This window comes from Chelonoidis abingdonii, chromosome 1, assembly GCF_003597395.2.
Source record: "Chelonoidis abingdonii isolate Lonesome George chromosome 1, CheloAbing_2.0, whole genome shotgun sequence".
Classification (NCBI taxonomy): domain Eukaryota; kingdom Metazoa; phylum Chordata; order Testudines; family Testudinidae; genus Chelonoidis; species Chelonoidis abingdonii.
The window spans coordinates 121793960-121815239 of NC_133769.1; the positions used below are offsets into that span (position 1 = coordinate 121793960).

The following is a 21280-nucleotide window of genomic DNA, read 5'->3' on the forward strand; positions in this document are numbered from 1 at the left end:
GAGTGTGATCCTCAGAGCTAAGGGGTAATCATGCTACGAAGTGAGGGAGCGGGGTGGAGGGCAGCAGGAGAACGAAGATGGGTGGAAGGGAAGGAGAAAAGGTGATAACAGGAAAGTAGGGAAGGAGCAGATCAGAGTGGTGGGGAAGAGGTAGGGAGCAGGGAGCCGGCCGAGGAAAGTATCTAGGGGGGAGGAAAAGTTGGCTGGAGTGAAGGGAACAAGCCAGGCAGGGGGGCCAGGCAGAAGGGGTGGGGAATTTAGCTAGGGGCGTGCCAGGAAGGAGGGCGAGCTGCTCCAGTGGGCGGGCCGGCCGGCAGCTGCGAGCGCAGAGCCAGAGCCGGGTCGGTGCCTAGGAACCTTTCGCCTGCCCAGCCGATCGGAAACCAGGTGCGTTTAGTGCGCCCCCTGGGCCGGGGCGCGTCGCGGGGGCGGGCAGACGGTGCGGGGTGTCTCCCCGTTGCCACTTGTGTGCTGCGGGGGCTACATGCCTCACGGAAGCCCAGCAACGCGCCTTCCCCGCATGGCTCTGAACTCCAGCCCGAGAGTCAGAGCTGGGCCCCAGGCGCAAAGTTCAGCTTCAGAGCGCAACTTCCTTCGGTTCGGGGTCCCTCCGGCCCGGCGCGAGTGGATCCCCAAAGTGGATCCTTTTGGGCCGTGGTTTGTAAGAGAAAGGGCTAGGGAGCAGCGATGAGTGAATTGTGCCGTCGCGAGACACTGATTGGCTTTGTGTTCTGCAAACCAGGCTGCTGTTTTCTTAGGGGATGATCGTGTTATCTTGTGACTGCCAGTAATGCTTTCTATCCCTGTGCACGCACTCCCATCCAGATGAAGGGGACTCCTCCTGTGTCCGATAATTTTAATGAGGCTGTTTTGCATGGGCAAAATTGCTTCCTTCCCTAGGTATTTGCAGGATTGGGACTCATGTTTGTATATTTCAAAACATAACAAACATCTAAGGTTGTGTGGACAAACTTGAAATATTTTAAGGCGATTGCAAGCTGCTTACAAATATTCAGCTCTGAAATAAACAGGGCCCCAAATGATTTAAATTACTTAAAAAACAAAACCCTCCACTGAGGATTCATTACTCACGTGGCCTGCCCCCAAATTAATTAAACTAACTTTGAAAGCTAGTGTAATTACATGTAAAACTTTGACCTGAGGAAGAACTCAGTGCTTGGGATGTTGTCAAGATGCAGGGTAAGGCAGTAATTCTTCTCATTGCTTTTTGCCATGAATGAATTACTTGTGTATTTAAAAAAAAATCAACCAAGTCAGCATGATTGTGAGTACACTGACCTATCCTTGTGCCCACTGTGTACAGGGGTGGTGCAAGGAAAAGGCTGGTAAGGTTCATTAGTATGAAATTGCAGAGTTATGGCCCTGGGCAAGTGAACTTCCTCCTTTGGAGATAAGAGGAACTTGTCAGAGCAGGAGTACTGTGCTAGAGTTGTGAAATTCTTTAGACAGATGGTAACTGTAGTGAGGTATGTGAAGTCCTTTTTTGTAGATCCATAGAATGAAAAAAGATTGAGAATCAAAATAGGTGGTATGAGGAACTGCGGGGTTGAGGGAGACCACATATCTTTATCCATGTTTGCAAGAGAGGAAAATGTTGAACCACTGCTCTTGAGATGCTGAGGCCATGTTGATATTACATGTTAAAATGTTTTTTAAATTGATTTAGATATAAAACCCACATCCGGATACTCTTAAATTAATAAATGTGTTTATCTCAATCTAGTTTTAACTGATTCTTTATTAATTCAAGATCAATTGATATAAGCCAATTTTAAACCAATTTAAATGTGTCCACACTGTGGTTTTGCCCTAGTTTAACTAAATCAAGGGTTCTCAAACTGGGGGTTGGGACCCCTCAGGGGGTCATGAGGTTATTATGGGGGGTCTCGAGCTGTCAGCCTGCACCCCAAACCCTGCTTTGCATCCAGCATTTATAATGGTGTTAAATATATAAAAGTGTATTTAATTTGAGGGGGGGGGATCACACTCAGAGGTTTGTTATGTGAAAGGGGTTGCCAGTACAGACGTTTGAGAACCACTGAACTAAATGATCTTTAAAAGAACACACATAGTTAAACTAGTGCGATATGGGTCTGATCTACATGACACAGCTTACATGGACCTAACTATGTTAGTATACACACTGCAGCATTGTTCCTGCTGATATAAGTGCCCTATGACTCCGACATAGTAACTCCACCTCCATTGAGAGGCGTAGGGATAGTCAATTTAGTACGGCAGTGCTGTGGTTAGTCTACACTATGGGATTATTCCGATTTATAAACTGGTTTTGTAAAACAGATTGTATAAAGTCGATGCACACGGCCACACTAAGCACATTAATTCGGTGGTGTGCGTCCATGTTCCGAGGCTAGTGTCAATTCTGGAGCGTTGCACTGTGGGTAGCTATTCCATAGCTATCCCATAGTTCCCGCAGTCTCCCCGCCCCTTGGAATTTGGGTTGAGATCCTGTGCCTGATAGGCAAAAATCATTTCGCAGCTGGTTCTTGGGTAAATGTCGTTAGTCATTCCTTCCTCCGGGAAAGCAACGGCAGACAATCATTTCACCCCTTTTCCTGGATTGCCCTGGCAGACCACTAGCACGGCAACCGTGGAGCCTGTTCAGCTTTTAACATTCACCGTATGTGTACTGGATGCCGCTGACAGAGGCAATACTGCAGTGCTTACACAGCAGCATTCATTTGCCTTTGCATGACAGCAGAGACGGTTATAAGTCGTTCTGTACCATCTGCTCGTCCTAAAATGACTGAGAGACGGTTATCTGTTGTTCTGTACTGTCTGCTGCTGCATGGTGCCCTGGCTGAGGTCGCTGGAGCACAAAGACAAAATGGGAATGGCTCCCCAACAAACCCTCCTTTATGGGATCTAAAAAATAGAGTCAGTCCTGCTAGAATATGGGAAAAGTGTACTAGAGAACCAGTGTATCAGAGAACCAGAGAGCACAGCTGCTCCGTGTCAGATCCCGCAGAAATGATGAGCTGCGTGCCATTCCAGGGGTGTCCCTGCAACAACCCCAACCGTTGCTTCCCTCCTCCCAGAGACCTTCCTGGCTACCGTGCAGTGTCCGCCCCTTTGTATGATGAAGTAATGAAGAATGCAGATAAGAAACACTGACTGTTAGTGAGATAAAATGAGGGGAGCAGCCTCCAGCTGCTATGATAGTTATCCAGGCAGGACGTTAAGCAGTAGTAGGGAGAGGAGCCCAGCATCCGCTGCTATGATAGTCCAGGCAGTACAGAATCTTTTCTTTACATGTGAAAGGGAAGGGCTGATGGAGCTTCAGCCCCCAGTTGCTGTGATGAGGACGGTTACCAGCCGTTCTGTACCATCTCCTGGAATGACCGGGAATCATTCCTATTTTTACCCAGGCCCCCCAGCCGGCCTCACCTGAGGCTAGCCAGGAGCACTCACGGGCGTCATGACGGGACGGCTATCAGTCCTTCTGCACTGTACCATCTGCCACCGGAGAGTAGAGAGAGAGCTACTGTTTAGTGCTGCAGCACCGTGTCTACCAGCAGCATGCAGTATACATAGGATGACATATAAAAGTCAAGAAACGATTTTTTCCCCTTTTCTATCACGGAGGGCGAGGGGGGGTAAAATTGACGAGATAGACCTGAACCCCCCAGACTATGTGTTTGAGCCCACAGGCACTGGGAGCTCAGCCAAGAATGCAAATGATTTTCGGAGACTGCGGGGACTGTGGATAGCTGGAGTCCTCAGTCCCCCCTCCCTCCCTCCATGAGCGTCCATTTGTATTCTTTTCCTTTATGCTATGCTACTTGCAGCATTGTGCTATGGACATCTATCATAGCCTGGAGATTTTTTAAATGCTTTTCATTTCGGCGTCTTCCTTTAACGAGCTCAGATATTATAGAACAGATTTCTCCCCATACAGTAGTCCAGATCTCAGCTATCTCCCATAACGAGTCCAAAGCAGGACGCTCATTTGATTGATCTTGAGGACGTATGCCAACCGTACCTGATCAGAGCTCCAATGCTGAGGTTAAAGCAAGGTAAAAATGAAAATTCGGAAGTTGCGGGGCTTTCCAGTCTACCTATGGCCAACTTGTGGCCTCCCTTCGACTTCAGACTTGCCTCCTCGAGTGAGTACCAGGCTGCAGCAGCTGCTGGGAGTCAACTCTGTTTGACGAACAACCGCGCTCCGACCGAGGCAATATCAGCCCTGCGTTGACAGAATGTTCTCTACATGAAGCTGGCCAACACTTAACCCCTATATGCGAAGTTTAATAGACCAAGATTCCTGATAAGATAAACAAAATGAGGTTGCTTGATTGCTCTTATGCTACTCCTTCGCCGTGTCGTGCAGGCAGCACTAGGTAGCCACCAGAATCCACACTGAGATATGAAAGGATGCCTTTTAGTATCCCCGCATACATAAAGGCCTCAAAGTGTGTGAGTAATCACTACCTGGAGGACGCTGATCGAGGTATCAGCGTCTTAGTATATTAGTTTTTATTATCTCGCATGCCTAAATATTCCTTGGAAGGATGATTGAACACTCTGGGTAAATGGGTAGGGGTTAGCGAGCTGCTCTGCTGTGACGTCACATGGCGACACTGCGCTTTGTACATTGGCGGTGTTGGTTATCTGTGCAATGTCAGGCTTCCACCCTGGCTCTCTACTCAAGAGAAAGTGCAGAAAGCCCAGGGGGCTGCCCCCTGCTCCCCACGGGGAAACAGAGGAGGCAAGACCGCCTGGTGAAGCAGCTGTAGGGTTCCCCTTGGAAACAGGGTGATCTGCATGGAGCTGAGAGCCTGGCTCTCAGACACTGCCCCTCTCAGTGGTGAAGCGCTGCTGGATGAGAAACACTGCACCAACCAAGAAGGAGGGGTTAGCTGTGGGAACTCAGCCCACAACATGCTCTCAATAATTACTGCTAGTAGCGACTTAAAAAGTAAGCGTGGACCTCATAAAACGTCCAACTGTTTGGCAGATAGTGAAAAGATGTGAAGTATAAGCGTGCCTTTGTAGAGTATTATGACTTAAGGGCGCCATCTCAAACAAAAACGCCACCTGCAGAACAAACAACTATATAGTCTCACCAGAGGATGGCCCCTCTTTTGGACTTCTCAACGCTGTTACTGAACCCCACTGGACTTTAAACGGGGCCGCAGTTTGCTATGCCACGGGGGCTTTGAAGCGTCAGGCCTGCAGTTTGCATCTATGCAGAAATGCAGAGACGCACGATTTATAATATATCATTCATATGCAAAAGACGGACATGCTAAAGGCTTTTTGTTCTGGGCTCCTTTGAGAACACAATCCAGGCCACTGCCACGTTTGTTTTTCTTCACACACTGTTTGTGAACTTTGATCATACTTGGTCATGAGGATTAAACATGTTTCTCAAAAGCACATACAATGACCCAGCTGTGGACAATTGTTTATACTGAGACACTTCTCTTCATCTTTGTACATCTTTTTGTTAAGGATCCTAACATTATCTATCTGAAATTCTAATCTATACTCGTTTGGATATATTTAGTTAAAGACCCTCTTACTCCCCACGCATTGTCGTACTGATCTGCTAGGGGGTGTTTTATCAGGTCTGTAGGTGTCGGTTAGTATACTTTGACGAAAAAGAGCCCTTTATATCGATATAAAGAGCCTCATTGTATGGACGGGTACAGCGTTAAATTGGTTTAACGCTGCTAAAATCGGTTTAAACGCGTAGTGTAGACCAGGCCTGTCTGTGTAGTCACAGTGCTGACACTGCGTTAGTTACATTGGCTGTTGGTTATCTTGTCAATTTCAGGGCTTCAGCCCCTGGCTCTCTACTCAGAAAAGTGAGAAGCCCAGGTGGCTGCCCCCTGCTCCCCACGGGGAACAGAGAGGCAAGAGCCTGGGAAGGCAGCTGGGTTCCTGGCAGGGTGCTGCATGGAGCTGAGAGCCCTGGCTCTCAGCACACTGCCCCTCTTCAGTTGGTGAAGCGCTGCTGATGAGAACATGCACCACCAACAGAAGGAGGGTAGCGTGGACATCAGCCACTGCAGTAATTACTGCAGTGGCAGTAAGCTGACCTAATAAAGTCAACTCAAGTGTGTAGTATTAACGTGCCTGTAGAGTATAGACAAGGCCATTCCACAAAGCACTTGAAACCATTTTCTACAGAGAGTGGCCTCCTCTTGTAGCTTCTCCCTGTACTGAACCCCACTGGACTTTAACAGGAGTGCTATGCACGGGAGGCTTGAAGCGTCAGGCCTGCAGTTTGCATCTATGCAGAATTGCAGAGAGCAAGATTTAAACCAAACAAAAACTGGACATGCTAAAGCTTCTGGCTGCAACAATATAGGCAATGGGTTGTTATTCACAATTGTTGTGGAACTGTGACAGACTGGCATGAGTTAACATGGTTCTGCTACATGCGTGGACAAGATCTCTGAGATCTTTTCACTTGAGCTTTGTGGAATCCAACCAATTCTTCGGATATGTTTACACTGTGATAAAAACCTGCCACTGGCCCACGTCGTCTGACTAGGGTTCTGGCTGTGGGGCTGTAAAACTGCAAGGTAGATGCTCAGGCTGGAGCCTGGGCTTTGAGATCCTGTGAAGGGAGAAGGTCCAAGAACCCAGGCTCCAGTCCAAGCCTGAACATCTGCCCTGCAGTTTTATAGTCATGCAGCCCAAGTCAGCTGACGTGAGCTGGCGATGGCTGTGCTGCGAGTCTTCTATCACAGTGCAGATGTACCCTAAGATTACGTCCACAGTAAGAAAAAAAGGTGTTAAAATCCTAGTAAAGACAAGGCAATTGGAGTTTTACCACAAGTTAGGAGGTCAACCCTAAACTCCTCCATAGTGTTTTCTTTGATCTGATAATACATGTGAAAACTGCAAACTGCCTTGTCTTCACTAGGATTTTAACCCGTGAGAATTCACCTTTCCTTCCATCCCTCCCAACCTCCCGCATGAAGACAAGGCCTAAACTTAATAGAAGCTTGGAGCTTCTGAAATCAGTTTGCACAAATACCGAAAATAGGTAAATACAATGTTATAATGAGCATTGGTTGTGACTCCTCTATTTAGGACTATTATGACCCTTTCTCTGAGACAGTGTCATACACTGTTAGCAACAGGTCTTGGCTGTTCAGCAGGCAGACTCTCTCAGACTGCAGAAGTGCCCTTTTTTGTTTTTCTTTCTTTTTTTTTTTTTATGGTCCCATGAAATTCTGTTAATCTTTGCTGAGAGAAATGGTTAAAGAATCACTGTTTCCTTTCTCTCACCAACGTTTCTCAAGCGACTATTGCAAGCATGCCACATTGCCTTGGGCACATCTGAGAGTTGCTGTAGTGGCGTGTTGGGGAAGGAGCTGGAATGGGCTTGGCTCCTTCACCTCCAGGTCTAGCACTTGGCCCCAGTGATCTGTACCCCAGTCTGGGAGCACTGCATAGAGTAGAGGCCCTACCACCACCTAGTGAATGTGTGGGACAATGGACAGACATTAGCTGATCTGGGTCCACCGACTGTCCCTTGGACAGAGCTGCTCATGTCCCACAAAACTAGGGATAACAATCACCTTCTACTTCTAGCTAATGCAGTCCTGTAGTTCAAGTAGAAGCAGTCTATGCTGCATTGCTGAAGGGTCAGGTCAAGATGGTTACGCATGATAGAACTTGTTTTTCTCTCTCTTTTGTAAAAAGAAAGTCTGACCCTCCGAAATCACCTACAAAAGAGCTGTGTTAAAAAAATAATAATTGCAGAGTCAAATACTTGTAAGTTAGGAAATGCCAGATTTACGGTTGCCCGAGCAACCTTAATTCGACGCCCTTATGTGTGTGTTTTATGATAAAGTCTCTAATTACAGGATCACATACCATTTTTTCTACAGGATGCCTGCCTCCTTCAGTGCATAGGTTGGTTGCATGAGGGGTCAGAATTATGGCTGCATGGGCAACCACAAATTTAACCTTCACTAACTTTCAAGTGCATGACTTTGCAACCCAAATAACGGTGGCCTTAATGTAGGTTTTTGTTGGTGGTGAGTTTTTTTTGTTTTGTTTTTTGTTTGGTTTATGGGTCCATTAAGGGTCCCCCTGATATTATAAGCCACCTGATTTTGCTCTTGTGACTTATGAACAGAAAACCTACAGCAAAATAACTCTTCAAATTATTCTTTGGGGCAGGGACTGTCTTTTACAGAGTGCTTGTACAGTGTCTAGCACAGTGGGGCTTTGATCTCATCCGAGGAGCCTAGGCACTACTGCAATACAAATGTTTTATTTAATCTTGATTATTTTATGCAACATATAGCTCTGACATAAAGTTCCATCCTCTCCAGAACATTATGCTGTTGAGAACAGTCTCCTTGGAACTCCTTTAAAAAGCCTTGGGGAAAGAATTTACAGTTGCCTATTCTTTTCTCATTAACCAACTTTTTTTTTTTTTTTTAGTGTAATCTTTTCCTGCAAATGGTGGTAAAATCTGTTCTTAAAAATTCTTTCTAAAGGGGTAAAATACTTAAACAAGTTTTGCTTTGATTACAAAGCAGGGTCAGTGCGTCCCTGAGTAGATGGAAATGAAGTGGTTACCTTCAAATATTGATAATGCACTCAAATATGTGAATAGCTTTATTGCAAAAAATGAGATACTCATGTCTATTATTTAAATATCATACTGTTAAGATGAGTTCCTGTCTGCATCCTGTAGAACTTGCCATACCGGTATTGCCCTGGCCTCTTCTTTTGTCATTCAGTGTTGAATGCATTCTACAACAATATGCATTACCTCACCTTTTGGGGGCAAAGCCAGACTTTTTGGCTCCTGCTCCCCTACTTGGTATAAACGTTGCTTGTGCCAATCAGAAACGAACACACACAGGTTTTGGGCTCCGTCCCCTATGACACTTCTGTGATGTCATAGTAAGTACTTCAGGTCGCCCTGCCATGTGCAGGCAGGGAGAGGAGAAAGAAAAACGAATCCTGTGTATCCCGTAACTGAGCCTGATCACCTCGAAGCCTCTCTCTCAGCTCACGTGTTTCAAACAGAGTTTCTACGTTTGCTGGTCGTTATGCGTTGGTTTGTGTTTGTAAGTATCAGTTATTACTAAATGCTGCATCTTTGTTTATATATATATTGTTAGTAGATATTTTAGTCATTGTGTGTTTTAAGTTCTATCAACTCTATTAGCTAATCATACGCTGCTCCCTTACGCCTTGTAACTATCCCCAATAAAACTTTAAATTGATTAATTTTAGTTGTGTGTGTCTGCAGTTTGCATCGTGGCCCATATTCTCCTTGCATCCCTTACCTATACAGTCTGTTGCCACGTGCAGCCTGGTAAATAACAGGCCTGCATTTCCTTTCGCCCCTGCGAATACGTGGCAATCTACACATACTAATACATATAGTATGTTGCTGATACTTTTAAGTAAAAATAAAATCATTCTTCAACCCAGAAGAGACCTACCATATATACTAGTTCATAAGCCGAATTTTTTTTAGTAAAAAAGGGAAGCACCAGAGAAGGGGGTCAGCTTATGAACAGGTATAGAGGGGGAGAGGTGGGACACAGCCCCTCTCCCCAACAGAGGGAGCAAGGAGAGGCACCACAGCCAGAAGGGAAGAGGCAGGGCCAGAGTCTCTCCCCTTCTGGCCACGCTGCTCTCTCCTCAGCCTCCGAAGCAGCTGCAGCTCCGGGGCTGGCAGGCTGCAGCCGTGCCGCTTGGCCCCACCCCCCAGAGCAGGCTGTGGCCACGCCGCTGGAGCACACTGCAGCCGTGCCACCTGACCCAGCCAGCTGGAACATGCTGTGGCCACACCATCCACCAGAGCAGCTCCAGTCAGGCCAGAGACATCCTCCCCAGATAAGGTGGGAAGGGATGGGATGGGGAGAGTGTAGGGGTCCTGGGGTAGGGGTGCGGGGTGATCACAGGAGTTACTCCCCTGACTCCTAGCTTCTCTCCTCTAAAAAAATTTCCCCACCAGTTGCTGTCTTGGCCCGTCAGGGTAAGCAGCTGGCACACCAGGACACTTTGTTTACTTAGATCACTCGAGGTAAACAAACCATCTCGGTCTGCCAGCGGCTTATCCTGATGGCCCGGGAGCCAAAGCTGCTGACCCCTGAATTATAGGATCGGCTTATGAACGGGTTATAAAAAATTTCCATTTTATTTATCCATCTTGGGAGGGGGGGTCAATTTTATAAATGAAGCGGCTTATGATCGAGTATATACGGTATTTCTGGCTACCATCATGTACTCTGTAACCAGTTCTGTTTCCTAAACAGTTTAAAATAAACAAATAAAAATGCCAAATCTAATGCTTCTGTTCTTTACAGCGCACAGGCAATTTATACGTGGGGAGAGGAATGGGGTGTGTGTGTGAGAGTGTGAGAGAGACACACACACACAGAGACAGGCAAACACACGAGACAGTGAATCACTAAAAGCACTAATACTTTGTTTTTAGTATAAGTGTTCATTTGTATGTATAAGTGTTTTAAGAGTGTATTGGCAGCTACCCATGACTTCCCTGCTCACACTTAAAGGTCACCAACAAAGCCAAGTGGGGGGAATGGATTAGCACCCTGCTTCTTTGCAATATATACCGAAGACTGCAATTCTCTTTTTTGGGGCGGGGGGGGGTATGGGGGAGGGGACTGGTTTAGTGCCCTTTTAAAAAAAAAAAACCAACAAAAAACCAAACATAAATAGAGTCGCAGAAATGAAGGGCTGGAAGGAATCTCAAGAGGTTATCTAGTCCATCCCACCCATCTGAGGCAGGATTCAATATACTTAGACCATCCCTAACAAGTGTTCGTCTAACCTATTCTTTAAAATCTCCAATTATGGGGATTCCACAACCTCTCTAGTTTAACCTGTTCTAGTTCTTCACTAATTTTATAGTTTTTCCTGGTATTTAACTTACGTTTTCTTACTGCAAACTAAGCTGATTACTTCTTGTCCTGCCTTCAGTGGACATGGAGAACAATTGATCACTGTCCTCTTTCTAATGACCTTTCACATATTTGAAAACTGTTATGTCCCCTCTTCGCTTTCCTTTAGGCCTCGTCTTCCAGTGTTCATGCTCTTTACCTTTGCTTTTTGTACTGTAATGACTGTACTCAGGGCCGGCTTTAGGCCGATTCCCTGGAATAGTGCCCCGTGCCTTAGGCGCCTTTTAAATTTTTTAATTCTTTTTACATACCCAGCGGCGGTGTAGGACTTCGGCGGGGGGTCCTTCACTCGCTCCAGGTCTTCAGCTTCATTTCGGCATCGGGGGCGGTCCTTCAGTGCCGCAGAAGACCTGGAGCGAGTGAAGGACCCCCCCACCACCGAAGTGCTGCCGAAGACTTGGACCACCGGGTATTCAAATCGGGCCCCGCACTTCTTAAAGCTGGTCCTGACTGTACTGGCAAGCAAGTTTACTTAAAATATCTGCTCAATTTGCAGCACCAGTCAGCAAAACTACAGAATTCTCAAACCTGGAGAAGAGCTCTGTGTAGCTTCAAAGCTTCTCTCTTTCATGAATAGAAATTGGTCCAATAAAAGATACTTATGTGGCTGCGACAATGCTGTAAACAGAATGTTAAGAACCATTTGGAAAGGGATAAATAATAAGACAGATAATATGATAATGCTGCTGTATATATATAGCTATGATACACCCACACCTTGAATAATGCATGCAGTTCTGATTGCCCCATCTCAAAAAAGATATATTTGAGTTGGAAAAGGTACAGAGAAGGGCCACAAGTATGATTATGGGTACGGAACAGCGTGCGTACAAAGAAGGGGGAAGGGATAGCTCAGTGCTTTGAGCATTAGTCTGCTAAACCCAGGGTTGTGAGTTCAATCCTTGAGGGGGAAACTTAAGGATCTGGGGCAAAAATCAGAACTTGGTCCTGCTAGTGAAGGCAGGGGGCTGAACTCAATGACCTTCCAAGGTGCCTTCCAGTTCTAGGAGATAGGTATATTTCCAATTATTATTTATTTATTTAGAGATTAAAAAGATTCAGACTGTTCAGCTTAGAAAAGAGATTGGCTATGACAGAGGTCTGTATAGTCATCAATGATGAGGAGAAAGTGAATAGGAAAGTGTGATTTACCCCTTCACAGAACATAAGAACCAGAGGTTGCCCAATGAAGTTTGTAGACAGCAGATTTAAACCAACATGAGAAAGTACTGCTTCACACGATGCATAGTCAGCCTGTGGAATTCATTGCTAGGGATGTTGTGAAGGCCCAAAGTGTAACTGGATTCAAAAAAAAAATTAGGTAAGTTCATAGAGGATACGTCTATCAGTGGCTATTGGCCAAGATGGTCAGGGATGCAACCCTATGCTCTGGGTAGCCCTAAATATCTGACTGCCAAAACCTGAGAGTGGACAACAGGGAGATGGGTCACTCGATAATTGCCCTGTTCTGTTCATTCCCTCTTAAGCATCTGGCACGCCTCGCTGGGTTATATGGATCATGAGCCTGACCCTCTACCACCATTCTTAAGATCTTGTGGATATTTATGGGAAAAACAAGTTGTAAATGAGTGTTTTTGGGAAACATATTTTGAACTTGTGGATGTAAGAACTAGTCCCAGAAATATCATGCAATAAGTTACACTTACTCAGTCAGGTAACAGACAGTACCATGTAACCAGCCATAGCAAACCAAAATATTTTGATTTATTTCCAGAAATTGTTTGGTGAATAATCTTGAATAACAAATAAATTCAATCATCCTATTTGTGAACAAAACAGAAGTGGCTAAAGTGTCAAATAGTCCACCAGAAAATATATAGCTTTGATATAGTTCTGATTTTTGCCTGGTATACTTGGTTTACCACTCCTACTCTTTAAAAATCTAAACACACAAAATAGCATGGAATCTCTGACAGAAGTGGTTAGAATTTAATACTATATAACCTCTGTAAAGAGTGACTTAGTCCTGATCTGCCACTACAGGGCCCTGTAATGCCTTGTTGGGGTATCTGTTTTGTTCTGACTCAGGTACCACCTACTGAATCCCCAGCATATAGGAGTGTTCTTCGGTGCCTCCAGTTGAAGTAGACATAAGTGTCTATGGCGTGTTCTTGATGAAAACAAGACAGATTAGATATGTTTCTTCTTCTGTCTTTTTTTCTTCCAGTGATGGTCTGGTGGAGACTTTTCATAACCCACATCTATATCCTGAGCAGGCTCAAGTGCATGCAACTTTAATTATGCCACTAGTGATAAAAGTTCATTATAGGATATTAAGTGGAAAGATAAACCTAGGACTGTCTCATTATACCCACCGAACTTTTTAGGGAAAAGACATTGAAGAAGTCAGTCTAACTTCATGCTAGGGAAAAGTCTTGACTACGTTTATAGTGCTGATGACTGAAGGTGTATTATGTTCTGTAATTAAACTGTTTTTCTTTGTGTGGTTGTTTAAATGTTTTGGCTGCATATTTTCATGACTCAATGAACAATTCCTTGAAAAGGAGAACTATAGGGCACCAAGAGGACTTTTTAGAGTTGCAGCTTAGTGAAGATAGAGGGTTTAGGCATAGAGTTATTAAGTCTCAACCTTAATTATGGCGTTGCTACAGCGCTGCTAAGGAAAGCTTTTCTAGGGATTGTGTCATCATACTTCCATTTGTTACACTCTTGGCCTAAATTTTCTCTTGTAGGTCTTCAGTGAGATACGCAGAAATGGCTGAACTTGCCCAGCTAATTGACAGCGAGGTGTTCCTGGCTTATGCTACCTACGCAACCATTGTCCTTTTAAAAATGATGCTAATGAGTGTTACAACAGCATTCTTCAGAATAACAAGAAAGGTAAAAAAAACAGGGATGTAATGTGGCAGAACCAATTGAGATTCACATTAAAATACAAAAGTATCAAAAGTATCTCTTCCCTTTTCTGCTTTAAATACTGATTATTATTGTTGTTATTATTCTAATAATATTCAGTTCCTTTCCTTAGTCTGGTGGTGCTTCATTTAATGTCACTAACAGAAAATGCCTACCACTATAAGTACAAGGGAGTCTCTTTTATAGACACATTTGAGTTACTCTATCTTTCTGCTCTTCCATTCTTGAAACTCTTCCATTCTTCTATATAGAAATCCTTTCTCACTGGTGGATTCTCTCTTGTTGCACAGAACGCGCTGTCTCTTGAGCACACACCTTATAAAGCAGATATTGTGTGATTTTTTTTGTGTCAAACTAACCAAATAATAATTGGGGGTGGTAGGGTGGGCAGGAAATGCACAGATTTCCAAGCTGTGTGTATTGCAGTATTCAGTCTGGAAGTAACAAAGGACTATATAGCTACGTGACAGGAGAGGTAGCGGCCTCCTAACTAGTTTAAAGGCAGATGGGAGGGGAGAAGCCCACCTGGCTACTGTTGCCACATGGGAATCTGAGGGAAGAAAGCAAGCAAGCTGGCAGCAATTATACCTACCATCTCTTCTAGATGGCTTCCCAGACCAATCATACCACTTCTATCTTGGCAAGGTTGAGTTTCAGTCAGTTTCCACTTTCTTCCAGCCCTCACTATAACTGAGGCCTCGTCCACACACACACAGATTGTATTGCATTAAGCTATACTGTTATAGTTAGAGCAGTACAGCTCTACTAGTGTGGACACAGATCTACTGATGCAAAGCACCTTTATACCTATATGACTATTCCCAAATGGGAATAAGCTATACTGATATAAGGCACCTTTTTTACCAGTATATTTGCTTCCACACTAGGGCGTGTAGAATTATAACTACATAGGAAAAAAAAATCCCACCCCTCACTCACGTAGTTCTAATACAAAAACTGTTATGTAGAGTAGGCTTGATTTTTTTCAGTTTTGGCATTTTACAAGGTTTTGGTGCACATATGTAACATAAGTTAGGATTACTGGGATGTTAAGGATGTTCTTTAAGAGAACACTTACACCAAGCTGCAGGAAGCTTTTATATCTTAGCAAGAAGAGCTGCATTTCTTCTAATGCATTTGGTTGAGGTGTGTGTTTGTTTGAACAGGCATTTAGTAACCCAGAAGATACAGCAACGTTTGGCAAAGGTGAGAATGCTAAGAAGTACCTGCGGACTGACCCAGACGTTGAACGTGTGCGCAGGTAATACCACAGAAGTCTATCAGAACGATTCTTGGGTAGCAGAATAAAGCTATTTTAGAGAATGAATTACAGCCCATTTTCTCTAGGTCCCATATATAATTTGTTTTGTTTATGTGGTAATCTAATGGAACAAATGTCTAAAAAGAACACAATCTGATCAGCATATGTATTGTTAATTTTATATATGTATTTAAATATTATTTATCTGGGTGAGCAAGGGCTGATTGTGAATGAAAGCCTGATCCTGAGCAATATCCAATGTGTGTATGACGTGGCGGGGCGGGGAAGATTGTAAACCAAACTTAAAAACTGGACTGAACTTCAGTGGGTGATAGTAAGTATAAATAAGCGTCTTATGCAACTTGCACACGAACGGCTGTGATTACTGACCTTTCCTTTTCAACTCTTGCTAATACAAAGGAAATGCTGGGGAAGAGGAATAGGTGTATTACCTATTCAAATCATGGAATTCAAGATAGTATCACAGGGCCCAGTCTGGCGAGGTGTTGTACGGAGTGGGAGTTGAGGCCTCTTCTCTCTTTGCATAATGGAATCCACAGTTTCCTACTGTTGCACTAGTTATACAGGAAGATGTAATCCTATATTGTGTTAAAAAAATGGTGATGTGTCACTTAGCAGTGTATTAGAATTTAAGTGTTTCCATTCTGCCATGAGCTTTTCTCTAGGGGCTGAATATTGGTTTGAAACTTTTTTTGCTTGTATTTAGCTTGCGGTGACATTCATCTATACTCTCACAAAAATATTACTTACAGATACTTTTTGACAAAACCATTACTAATCCCCCTGCTGTCCCCCCGAAAAAGGAAATTTTTCATTTCATTCAACTTTAATGAAGACTAGTGACTTATGTGATATAGTTTAAAAAAAAAAAAAGCAAAGCAAAAGGGATTTTATCAATATAAAAATGGCTAATAAACATGGCCCACAACTCTTTCTCCTAATGGCTTTAATGTGAAGTTATATCTTTATTCCTGCTGCTGGGGAGCAAGCTATCAAATGTCAGTGATGGGGAAGACTCTTTTAACATAAGCAACAAGACTCTTGGAACCATCGCTAGGAATCAAATGCATCCTTGCAAAGGTAGATTTATGTAGAGAGGATTCCATGTATCCTGATTTCCAGTTAATGGAAACATATTGCTGGGAACCAATCCCATCCCATTAACATCACTGTGAATGGGATTTGGATATTGGCACTGGTTTTACTACCAACTCTTTTGGGAAGAAAGCCCCCAGGTGAGGGAAGGTTTGTGAGGCAGCAGCCAAGGAAGGAAGTGCTGGGACACCTTCCCTCACTGCAGCCCTGCAAACTTGTGGCTGGTGCTCATCTGTTCCAGCTCCTCCTTCTGCAAACCTGCCTGCACACAGGCAGTAACAGGCTGCAGGCTGGGAAGTGAGGCTGTGGGCAGGTCAGTAGTGGGGAGAGGGGCTGTAGCCTGGATGCCAGAGATGCAGAGTGTCTGAATTCTTCGGGCTGCGCCCTGCTGCAGGGAGCTGCATGCAGGGAAGGAAGTGCTGTGATATGCTGAGCCCTAAGAGAGAGCTCAGGGAGAAGTACGGTGCAGCCCCAGTACCTCTGCTCCATGTAGAAAGCCCTGGCATCTGGACTGCAGCCTTTCTCCTTACCACTTTCTGCAGGGCTGCAGCCAGGAAAGGCATGTCCTTGCACTACCTTCTCTGGCTACAGCCTTGCAAACTCGCTGTCCACTTATTAGCAACTGCTGGATTGTAGCAATTTTTTGCTGGCCACGTAGGGATTTTTAATAAGTGGAATCTAGTGTAGTTCCTTGAAGTCTGTTCTGAGTGGCCACCAAGGAGTCCAGGGCACTTCTTTATAAGCCTGAGGGGTTTCTCTGAGGATAATGGCCAAAAGTTCCCCATCTCCCCCTCTGTTGTGCAGTGAGTTGTTTGCTAGTGTCCACTTGGATGATGTTCACAAAAGTGGCTGCATTTCAGTGAAAAGTCATTCCTGTACATGTATAGCTTCAAAAAGGTGAAAAGGGCCATGTGAAAGTAGAGTATTAACTTTGCTACCATAGTAAATTGTCCATGTAGGATACACTGTTATTTAAAAAACAAACAAACACAAACAACCTACTAGAATTACACACTCAAATCAGTGTTAAGATTCTGTCCTACGCCCTCCTCCCCCAAAGCCATAGACAGAGCCATAACTAGGCATGTTAGCACCCGGGGTGAGCAATCATATTTATAACCCCTACGGTTTTTTTCCCCCATTATTTTTCCACTCCAGCGGCTTTGCACCTGGCTTTCCACCAGGGTGGTGCCCCACTCGCCCCACCCTGGTTATGGCCCTGGCCATTGATTCCTGTGTTGCTGCTTCCACAGAACAGTTAACTCAGCCCAGTTCAACTTACTCAATTAGCATTGCTACACACATTCTTTTTACAGCAGTGGTTAACTTTATTTGGTGTTGGCAAATAGTTATTATGAGTGGTTGTTTTTTTTGCAAACTTCATGACAACTGTGAAGAATGAAGCATACTGTAAGAGTATTTATTTTCAGTTGGATTTATCAGTGTAAGAAGAGGCCTAATAACATTTCTATGTTTAATGTATATTTTTAGTGCGTTTCTGCTTTTATGATAAAAAGCAATGCAAACAGTTCCTAATCTGTTACTGACTAGCAGGCAAACCTAAAATAATTAATGGTAGTGCCAGACAGCAAAGCTCTTGTTTGAATTAAATTTTCCCAAAGTTGTGAAAGCAGAGGAAGAGTTCTACGGGAGGTGTGGAAGAGCATTTTTAGATCTGGGGTTTTGGTTTGGGCCCATTTCAGATAATTTGATTTATGGCATCAAAATAACAATGCCTGATAACTGTGTGGCCTACCAGTGGAGAAGAAACAACCAGAGGAACAAATGGGACACTCATTAGGCCAGAGTGCTCAAAAAAGAATGTTCTGCAAGATGGCTGACCGTCAGGCACTTTGATTGGAAGGAATAAACTATTTGTGCGTTGAAGTTTGTCATGAAAATGAATTCATAAAAGCAAAGCTGCAGACTATCAAGGATAGCTGAAATAATGCATATTAAAGTACTTTCTAAAGAATTCATTAGACTGACTATCCAATACAGCTTTAATATTTTGGAGTGCTTTTCAGTTAAATTGTACCTCCAGTGCACTCCAGGAATTAGACAGCTATAAAATTTAAAATACAAAATTAAAGCCAGGGGAAAGGGAAGGGAATTGAGGGACATGCCCCTAGAAAAAATGTTTTTCATATTAACTCTTTATTGAGTCTATGATTGTACATCAGGGGTTCTCAAACTGGGGGTTGGGACCCCTCAGGGGATCGTGAGGTTACTATATGGGGGGAGTCATGAGCTGTTAGCCTCTACCCCAAACTCTGCTTTGCATCCGGTATTTATAGTGGTGTTAAATTTATAAAAAAGTGTTTTTAATTTATAAGAGGGGTCATACTCAGAGGTTTGCTATGTGAAAGGGATCACCAGTACAAAACTTTGAGAACCACTGATGTACATAAAGATAAATGTGTGTTAATCTGGTCCTTACTTGTTAGCACTGCTTTGAAGATAAAGTAGAACTTTCTAAGTCTTTTTTAAACCAATGCTTTATTCTGTACAACAACTTTCTTTCCCCAGAGGCCACCTGAACGACCTTGAAAACATTGCCCCGTTTATTGGCATTGGTCTGCTCTATGCCCTGAGTGGCCCTGCTCTGTCCACAGCCTTGCTGCACTTCAGGATCTTCGTTGGGGCTAGAATCTTTCACACTATTGCATATTTGACACCTCTCCCCCAGCCCAGCAGAGCCTTGTCTTGGGCAGCTGGGTATGCAGTTACCATCTCAATGGCATACAGGGTGCTGAGAACTGGATTGTACCTGTAATTAGAACACAGCCTCATCACCCCCTCGACATTCCACACGAAGTTTCCAACAGTATACTAGATTAAACATGGCTATCTTAAATGAACTGTCAAATCTTTGTAACAATTTTTACATGGTGACTAGGGCTGCATTTTTAACAAAGAGGCTCTTCATTCCTGTTTGAAATGTTTCTCTTCAAAGCAAAAAAGTTCCCTCCCCATGTCCTCTCTATTCACAGTCTGCTCTGCCAAAAAACATTAGTTTGAATGTTCTCTCTGTGATTTGTTGAAGGCTTAAGATTCTGAACATACGACAGTGCTGTATCTATAGCATGTATGGTGATTTTCTACAGATGCACTCTTTTGGGCTGTATCTCCGAAGCCTAAATCAATAAAGACAAGAAAAAAAAAATCAGTGTGTTTGAATTTTTGTTTTTGTTTTGACTCCTCTAACTTTAGCCAGCAAATAGGATGTCACAATGAATCAGAGAGAGATTCAAATCATGCAGTTCTTTTGAGGAACGTTTACCTTAATAATAAGATATAGCAAGTAATGCTAGACCTTGCAAAGAATTTTTGATGAAATTGTTGTTGGTGTAATCCACTATGGGATTACAAAATGAAACTCCAGCAGATCAATTTTCTCAGGCTAATAGCATATTTAATATATATATATATATATATATATACACACACACACACACACACAATATATATATATATATTTTTCTGGGCTAGATTCTGTTTTGTTACACAGGTGAAAATTTTAATTAACTTGGAGTTACTGCAAATTTATGGCTGTGTAGCAGCCCTTTTGAGGAGGGGCTTCTTCATGATGCGAAAGAACCACATAAGAGAGAGAGCTAGAGTTTGCTTATGTGTATAACCGGAAGATACATAGGTGACTATCTACTGAATGCATATGTTGTGGTGTGTTTCAAAAATAGATCAGTAATTGAAGAACTTGCTCAGAAAGTGCAGGATAAAGCTTAAACTTGCTGCTGATGTTAATTTGAATGTGTGAATGTCACAAATGTTTCATAAAATACCGAAGCAGTGCTTGAATCTTTCATGTCTATTCTCTGTCAGTCTTACTCAATTAAGATCACTGGGTTCACACTCAGATGTGTTTGAAGAAGTGGCTACTTTTTTTAACCTATGGTGTGTGGGGCATAGGTTGTTACCAAGAATGAGCATAAGTTCCAGCATCAGAAGCCAATGCCTACTGTGTAACTGCTCTTTAATAGTTAACATTAGTTAATCTTGCTGCTTTACCCCAAAATGTGGTGTCTTTCTCTCTCCCACTAGAGCTGAGCCATGCTGAACAGGATAGCTCAATGGTTTGAGCATTGGCCTGCTAAACCCAGGGTTGTGAGTTCAATCCTGGAGGGGGCCATTGGGATCTGGGGCAAAAATCTGTGTAGGAATTGGTCCTGCTTTGAGCAGCGGGTTGGACTAGATGACCTCCTGAGATCCCTTCCAACTCTGATATTCTTTGGGTACATCTACACTACCCACCAGATCAATGGGTAGCGATTGATCTGTTGGGGCTTGATTTATTGCGTGTAGTGTAGACACAATAAATCAATCCCCGATTGCGATCCTATCAACTGCTGAACTCCAGCTCAGCCAGAGGCGGAAGCAAAGTCAACTGGGGAGCCGTGACAGTCTAAGATATGTCGACTTCAGCTATGCTATTCTTGTAGATGAAGTTGCGTATCTTAGATTGATTTCTCCCCACCCAGTGTAGACCAGGCCTGTGATTCTATGAAAGGAAGTCCAGGCAGTGTCCTGAGAACACTCTCTCTGCTCCCCCTTTCCAGGGACTGTTATTTCCTCTCCCTTCTGCATGGGTGAGGTTGCAGTGCTGTGATGCATGTTAATTATGGATGCTCAAGAAAATCAATAGCTTGGCAGGCAGGAGTGACTCTTGCAGCCAATTGACATTTTCCCATGTCCCCGCCCTATCTTGTGTTCTAGTTGCAAAGTGACAGAGTTGCACCATTGCTTCTGAATTGGAGTGTTCCTTGCTGCGGTGTATCCTACAGCTTCCAGGCTATTGAGCTAGTCTAATTTTGTTACACTTTGGCAAGGAGGAAAAAAGCAACAATATCGTATTCAGGAATATGATCTTTAACTCCATCTGCATCAAATTCCTGTACAGAGGTGAAACATTCTGAAGATAAATACTTAGGGCCTAGTTTTATTTCTGTGATCCTACATTTGAAACAAAAAAACTAGTTTTGAGTCCTTTCCATTTTGCTAATCAGCATCAAAGCTCTAAACACATGCT

General features: G+C 43.7%; 1 protein-coding gene across 2 annotated transcripts; it reads left to right on the forward strand.

Annotated features, from left to right (window-relative positions):
* Positions 1–284: 284 nt before the first annotated feature.
* MGST1 (microsomal glutathione S-transferase 1) lies at positions 285–19413 on the forward strand. 2 transcript variants are annotated; one of them, XM_032796032.2, is made up of 4 exons: positions 285–387; positions 13673–13820; positions 15023–15117; positions 18763–19413. In XM_032796032.2, exons 2-4 carry the CDS (start codon positions 13695–13697, stop codon positions 19007–19009), a joined length of 468 nt encoding a protein of 155 aa, XP_032651923.1. In that variant the 5' UTR covers positions 285–387; positions 13673–13694; the 3' UTR covers positions 19010–19413. The 2 variants fall into 2 exon arrangements, with proteins under 2 accessions (XP_032651923.1, XP_032651922.1); XM_032796031.2 differs by lacking the exon at positions 285–387 and adding an exon at positions 459–657.
* The last annotated feature ends 1867 nt before the right edge of the window (positions 19414–21280 follow it).

Bases quoted from the DNA above. Each gene is read 5' to 3' on its own strand.
- MGST1 (XM_032796031.2), top strand. From the start codon at position 485: ATGCCTCACGGAAGCCCAGCAACGCGCCTTCCCCGCATGGCTCTGAAC. The intron at 658-13,672 runs GTTTGTAAGAGA...TTTCTCTTGTAG, and splicing joins GTGGATCCTTTTGGGCCGTG to GTCTTCAGTGAGATACGCAG. The intron at 13,821-15,022 runs GTAAAAAAAACA...TTGTTTGAACAG, and splicing joins TCTTCAGAATAACAAGAAAG to GCATTTAGTAACCCAGAAGA.